The sequence below is a fragment of the Chlamydotis macqueenii genome, chromosome W (assembly GCF_036417535.1).
Source record: "Chlamydotis macqueenii isolate bChlMac1 chromosome W, bChlMac1.mat, whole genome shotgun sequence".
In the NCBI taxonomy this organism is placed as follows: domain Eukaryota; kingdom Metazoa; phylum Chordata; class Aves; order Otidiformes; family Otididae; genus Chlamydotis; species Chlamydotis macqueenii.
The window spans coordinates 6818168-6825537 of NC_141592.1; the positions used below are offsets into that span (position 1 = coordinate 6818168).

General features: G+C 51.4%; 1 protein-coding gene across 1 annotated transcript; it reads right to left on the minus strand.

The window, feature by feature from the left end:
• Positions 1–2993: 2993 nt before the first annotated feature.
• Positions 2994–6402, minus strand: LOC147596560 (adenosine 5'-monophosphoramidase HINT2-like). The gene is given in 5 exon segments (XM_086769410.1): positions 2994–3086; positions 3088–3190; positions 3914–4014; positions 5475–5788; positions 6345–6402. Coding segments are annotated over 5 exon segments (648 nt in total). The 3' UTR covers positions 2994–3014.
• Between the last annotated feature and the right edge of the window lie 968 nt (positions 6403–7370).

The following is a 7370-nucleotide window of genomic DNA, read 5'->3' on the forward strand; positions in this document are numbered from 1 at the left end:
ACCTTCAGGTTCCTCAGATGTTCCTGAACCTGCTCTTTGAGTACAGTGGGCGGTTCTTCATCCTCACAGTCCCTGCTTGTTCCTTCTACAACTTGGGTGGCAGGACAAGAGCCCTTATCAGTGAAGGCTGAGGCAAAAAAGTCATTGAGTACCTCAGCCTTCTCCATGTCCCGGGTAACCAGGACACTGGTTTCCTTCCAGAGGGGGCCTACATTCTCCTCGGACTTTCTTTTGTCCCCTACATACCTACAGAAGCTCATGGTGCAATTTGGAAAGAAAGAGGATTGTTATCTTCACAAGGGAATCCTATAAAATACAGAAAAGAGATTATGGAATTACTTGAGGCAGTTAATAAACCTAAAGAAATAGCAGTGATACACTGCAAGTCATATCAATCTGGACAAACTGATGTAATTAGAGGAAATAGAAAAGCAGACGAGGCTGCAAAAAGAATTACTCTGTCAACAACTGCAGCAGCCTTAGTCCCAGAAAGAACTTTAAAAATTGACACCCCTAAGTACACAGAAAAAGAAAATTAGTTGTCTGAATTATTAAAATGCACAAAGACTGCTGAAGAATGGTGGGTAACTCCAATTGGACAATGTGTTGTAACTCTGCAAATAATGAAGGAGTTAATGGAGTGAACCCATAAGAGTAAAGAGCACACATATGGGAAATGAAGCTCTAATTGAAGCAATAAAGAGGTATGCTGTAGGAATCAATATGGTACTGATTCCTTAAAGTATTATGCAACGATGTTAAACTTGTATCAAAAATAATCCTAAGATCCAAAGGAGACCCCCTCCCGGAGAGGTAAAGAGAGATATCGTGCCTCGGGAATACTGGTAATTTGATTTTTCCGAATTACCTAATTGTAATGGATATAAATATTTATTTGTAATTGTTGTTACTTTTTCCAGAATGGTCTGAGGCTTTCCCATGTCACACCAATAAAGTGAAAGAAGTGGTAAAGAGTCTATTAAAAGAAATCATACCAAGATTTGGGGAACCAGAAGGGTTCACTTCAGATAGAGGACCTCATTTTGTTACAGAGATAGTTCAGGGAGTGTCAAGATTTTTACAATTTAGGTGGGATTTACATACCCCATGAAAGCTGCAATCTAGTGGAAAAGTAGAAAAGATGAATCAGACAATAGACTCGGAAAATTGCATCAAGAAACCCAGATGAAATGGAAAGAGATTTTACCTTTAACACTATTAAGAATTAGAGTAACCGCTATGGTTAGAGAAGGAGTTAGTCCATTTGAAATGTTATATGGAAAACCTTACACTGTAAATTTAACAGGGAAAGAATCCCAAACACATCTAAGGGCAATCAGATTTTGAGTGATTACCTCTTGTCTTTGGCAAGAGTTCTCACCTCTCTCCACAGATATATCCAACTGAGAGCTCCTGTGCCTTTGGATTCACCTGTGCATTCATTTAAGCCAGGAGACCAGGTGTATTTACGAACCTGAAAAGAGAAGCCACTGACAGAAAAGTGGAAGGAACCTTACCTTGTATTACTGACAACAAATACTGCTGTAAAACTTCAGGGAATTGATTTATGGATCCACTACACCAGAGTTAAGGTGACCCCTCCAGTGACATGGAAAGTTGAACAAGTTCAACCTTTGAAGTTAAAAATACACAGAGATAAATGAAGTGTACTTGCACTAATATTGAATCAATTTTCCATTTAGATTGTATACAGGGAGAAATTTTCTTGTATTGTTTTGTAGGGATAATATCAGTACTGTTTCTATGGTATTTACACAAGAATACTACTTTTCTAAAACCCAATGATGAGAGAAATATGGTGGTTGCCTTTTATCATTTGTCCGAGTCAGACAACCAAAGGGAACCAGGAAAGACTCTCTGATTCTTGGAATGAAAATTTACATCTAAAATTGGTAGAACAAGCTATGAAAATAGCTAATCAAATGAATTGCTGAGTATGTACCCATTTCCCGGAACATGGAAATAAGAAGATAACTTTTAGAGATGTGCCTACTCCTTTGAATATGTCTTGGCATGACTTATGAGCAAATCCAAGATTCGCAAACAAAAGTGAAAATTAACTTCAGGCCTCGGAGGTGTGGGCGAGTTGATAGCAGTTTGAAGTGTGATAAGGAAAAATGTAATAGCTTAAACAAATCCATATGCCCCACTGAATTCGTACAGAAGCAGATTAACAGATACCAGTAAGCAAAAACATCAGTGTTTTGGCTACTGCTGAGCAGTGCTCCCACAGCAAGGAGGCTGTCTCTCCAAGCTCCCCACCCCCCGCAGGCCAGTAAGCTGGGGGCGGGCAAGAGGTTGGGAGGGGACAGAGCCAGGGCAGCTGACCCAAAGGGAGCAAAGAGAGATTCCACTGTGCTATGGAAGCGCCACGGCTGCCATTCAGACCCATCCTTTTCTCTCTCCGACCATATCCCTCCTCACCAGAAAAGGGATATCAACGGGGCCTTACCACGCAGCCATTGATAAAGTGCTCCAACCGGAGTTGGATGCTTCCAACGCAGCGCGCTGTGCCGAAACCACCCTTGTATGGCGTGCCCGTAGCCTCACATACCGTATTTTTCTAAAGCTTTAGCAGCAGCCTACGCTGCCTCTATGTCCGTTTGCATACCGCTTCCAAAAAGCTCAGAGTTTGCTTCCTACAAGACGCAGGAGGCTGCCAAGCGGTTCCAGCGTCACGCTTCAAACGACTGGGCAAATCACCATCTATCAATCGGTCTGTTAACAGCGTTCCAAACGTTCCACATGCTCGCGCGCCGGGGAGACACCATTTTAACCCGCAGAACCACTGCCCCCAGCAAGACGCACAAGACAGAGATGATATCCCCACGGTAAATCTTTATTGTGCAAGTGCTGCTCCAAGCTTTCGTTACCTTCCACGGACACACGTCACAAAAAACTAGACATCAACAGCGGCTAGACTGACGGGCAACAGGCGAAATCCATTCAGCGGCAGTCTGTACGCAGGCAGCAACTCTTGCGGTGCAGAAGCCTTAGCCGGGCGGCCAGCCCGACTGACGGCCACCCAGAATACGTAGACGTACGCGACCGACCGACCGCCCGCCCACCCTCGGGCCCTTCATCCGCAACCGCCCGGGATCCATTGGTCAGGCCCAGGCGAGCGGCACGCTTCTTGCCAACAATCATTAAAACGCCCAAGAAGCTGGAGAAGGAAGTACAAAACCAGAAATAAAATAAAATACAATTAAAAGCCACGCACAAAGAGGGGAGGGGGCGGGAAGGGAAGGAATGAGAGCAGAGAACCACCCAGAGAAACCAGCTGGCCAGTTCCGAGCAATTCAACCACTGCGCTTCAAGTTGCTCTCTGTCCGCCTGCAGCTGACGTTTCCCAGAGCAAAGCTGCAGGCTTTTTTCAAGCTAGACAGTAACGGACGACAGAAGAGCCCCCATCATACCTTCAGGCAACATAAGCCATTCTAGTGCAAAACAAGCTTTAGGCTGCCTTTTGCGTGGGTTTACCAAGTCTTTGAACTTGACTTTTACAGCTAAGGGGGAAGCACCCGGCACCTCTCAACCAGCTTTGCCCTTCCTCCCCCGAGCCCTCTTCTCCGGATTAGGAGAAGTACTACTACTCTTACCCTAAACCACGACAACAGGCATCAGACCGCGCTCCAAAACAACACCGCACTTTGCACCGGAAGTACGTACCCAGGGACGAGCGTTGCTTTATGGCACTGCTTTTAGTGAAAAAAAAGCTCAATTCCGCTACAAGCTAGAGCGCAGGCAAAAGATCACAGCGCCAGAAAACCCCAAACAGCCTGCTGTGCCCTATCCAGGGGAAAAGAGGGGAGGGGAAAGAGTCCAGGAAGTTAGGAACTCATTACAGGTACAGGTGAGCGTACAGAAAGCTTCCACAGTACTTACAGAGCCGCCGGAATCTTCTGCTTCAGATAACCCGATAACAACTGGCTCCTCGGGCACGACTAGGAAAAGCGGCGGAGCTTGGGGCGAAAGATCATGGAACGCAAGGCGCTGGAGGAAGAGCGAACAGTTCAAACGTAACCGCCTTCAGAGAAAGGTAACGGCTTAAGCAAATCCATTTGCCCCACTGAACTCGTACAGAAGCAGATTACCAGATACCCCAAACACAAGCCGAAACGTTGACTTTTCTTACGTGATGTTAATACTTTCTATACGCAAGACGCAACGCGTTTACAGAGCCCCCTCCAGAAGTGGGATTCAGCATGCGAGACGATGGGGGCAAGGAGACGGGCCAGTACTTCAGATCAGCGACCTCCAGTAGGTTTTAATTTGGGTTGATCGTTTCCCCAAGCAGTTTTTCCGTTCGACGCCGTCCACACGGAGGCAGGAGACAAACGGCTTCGCTGAATCAGCAGAGAATTTAGCTAAGTGGAAGACCAGCGGCCATTCGTTTTCCACGGCACAGGGAGCTCGAGCATTGAACAAAAGCAGAATCACAGGAAGCCCGCAAGCGCAATAGCACGAGTCTGCCTTCTATACTGCACATAACCCCCACCTTCAGGAGCAGAAGACAGCCCTAACTGTTCGTCTGCAGCATTTGAATACAAAAGCTACACGGGATACCAACTTCAAGTTAACATCATCGTGTAGGTCACGGCTGCGTTCTTCCCCCACGGTCTAAGCAGCTCGCTCTAGTTCCTAGCGCCTTGTGGCGCACCAGCATCCGTGGACCTTGCAAGCATGCCGTTATCACGGTCCCGCTTCACCACAGAAACAAGGGCTGTCTGGGAAGCTTTTGCAGCCTGCGGGATGACCGCTTTCTAGATTTTCTTTAAGAAAAATAAGAAAAGCTGGAACTCTTTGCTTTAATAATCCAGTTTGGGGGCTCAGAACCAAAGCCTAGCGCAGCGGAGCTGCGACATCTCTATAATGCTATTACGAGGCACAGCAAGACCTGCATTTCTCCTATGCAGGACTAACTCACTACGGCCACTACTCAGACGTTTGCTGCTTACATACACACACCTGGAATCCCCGAGGAGGTTGACTGCGTGTGCTTGACCTAAGGTTTCAAGACTATCATCCGACACGAGGTAGGACCACTCCCATCCCTCGGCAGCAAACTTTGCACGACTTGCAGTGCCAAAGGGATGTCACGCGGCAGACGCCTGCGGCTGCCACCAAGCGCGTTACCGCCAGAGGCCCTCCTCTACGCACGCGCGCGCGCACGACACGGCGGGGCTGGGAACCGAGGCGAGCCGGACAGCACCGGCAACCCAGTACGCGCCGCGGCAGCCGGGGAGGGGGGCACCGAAGAAGCGCGATGTTTTAGGGACGGGGCAGCAGAGAGCGCCACAACGCAGAGAGGCCCCGCCCCCCGCCCCCTCCCCCGCAGCAACGCCGCCACCCGCCCTGCCGCGCTCCCGGGCACCGCGCAACGGGTCCTCGGCTCAGGGTGCCTGCGAGCGCGGGGGGAAGGGGAACCGCGCACAGAGCAAAGCCGCGGCTACCTCCTCGTCCTCGTAGATGACGCTGGCGGGGAAGCGCCTTGCCGACGATCTTTCCGAAGACAGCAGCGGCGCCCCAATATTCTCGTCAGCCACGACAACGCCCCTCGTCGCCCCCGCGCTTCCTCCACTCGGCCAGGCCCTCCGCGGCGCCCATTGGGCCGCCAGATCGCCGCCGGCCCAGCCCGCGTCTCGATTGGCTGTCTCGTCTGTCGCTTTCGCTTGTCCCCGCCCCCTTGGCGGGTCCGCCCTCGTCGACCTGGTGCTTACCGGGGCTCGCGGAGCTTGCGTGCCCCCGCGGCGCGGAGGGATCCGACCTGGGCGGGGGCGGGGGCGGAGGCGGAGAGAAGGGAGGAGACGTTGGGCGAGTCTGCGGAGGGATCTGTGCCGTGTAGTGCTGCGACCCTGTGGGCGGGCAACGAGGCCTCAGAAGAGGCTGTTGTAGCTAGAAGTACTGGTTGTTGTTATTTATTACCGCATCGAGTCCCCCCCCAAGCGTGCTTGTGGCTTTTTGGGGCTGCTCCCTCCGGTCAAATGACCGCTTTGGCCAGGGCAGGGCAGGCCTTCGCTTCTCAGAACATTTCGCAGAACCAACACAAGTTGCTCTAAATTGTTCCCCGAAAGCCCCGCTTCCATTGCAGACGTTTCTAAGCTGCACGCTGTTAGGGCCTGAAAGAGTTCATGCGTGTTGATGTCTCCAAGATTGTTGTGGCTGTGGCGCACAGGGTGCTGTGCGGTAGGAGTCCGGTAACACAGGAGCTGGAGGCCGCACGGGGGATGTGCAGCTCCACAGGTCCCTGTTAACGACTTGCCCACTATGGCAAGGGGTCACACAGCAGTCATCTGAGGAAGGGGCTTCCGACCACCCCTCACGTTCAGCGCCTGCTTCGCGCCTGCGCAGAGGACTCAGAACTCTCTGGACCCAGACCATACCAGTCTTCCAGGGGCATAACTGGAGGCGGGGATCAGACTAGAGAAGACACTGCCTCAGGGAGCCGCGTGCGAGCCCCCCACCGGAAGATCATCACGGCCGCCCGTCACCGTCGGCGCTGGATCCAAGGGCGGCGCTATCCCTTTCCCTCTTTTTCTCTTTTCCTTCTTAGAAATGTTCTGGTAAGAGCCCCGGCTACCAACCCCTTTATGCTTTCCAAGTTTTCAAAGTTAAGTCGTTGCGCTGAGTGTTAAATCGATCCTTTGGTGGTGTTTCACCTTAATTTAGTCCGAGGGAATCACAAACCTGCTACGGCCCTGGCTCGTAACAGAATTGGCGTCGCGGACAGCAGTCCCGCGGTGGTACTAAAGCGCTCCTTAGGCCCGGGCCTTTACCGCGGCCCCCCTCTGAGGGGCGTCATACACAAAGGGGGCGGCCCTCCGAGGACTGACAAGGGATCTGTTCCCTGGAATTGTAGGCACTATGGCCTCCCAGGGAGGTCTGATTGTAGACCGTAGCTTTCTCTCGGCCGCGTGTCGCCTTTGTGGAGGACCAAGCCCCAATTCTTTTGCGGCATTTCTCAGGTTGCTTCCTAACACATCAGCAGCCCCTGGCTCTTCTCTGTTGCTCAAAACTCCATCCCCTTCCCCCACTGAGTTGAGTTTAAAGCCCTCCTTGTCAGTCTGACCAGCTGCCAGGGCCAAGACCCTCTTGCCCTGCTTGGTCAGGTGAACCCCATCAGCTCCCACCAGACCCAGCTTCTCAAAGGTAGATCCACAATCACAGAAGCCAAAACCTTGAGTATGGCACCAGCTACGCAGCCAGGCATTCACCTGTTCCATTCGTCTCCTCCTCCTCCCTGGACCCCTTCCTCTGACGGGGAGGACAGAGGAGAGCGCCACCCGTGCTCCTGACCCTCTTTTAACATTGCTCCGGGGGACACCTAGTCTCTTCGGAGGGTTCCCAGT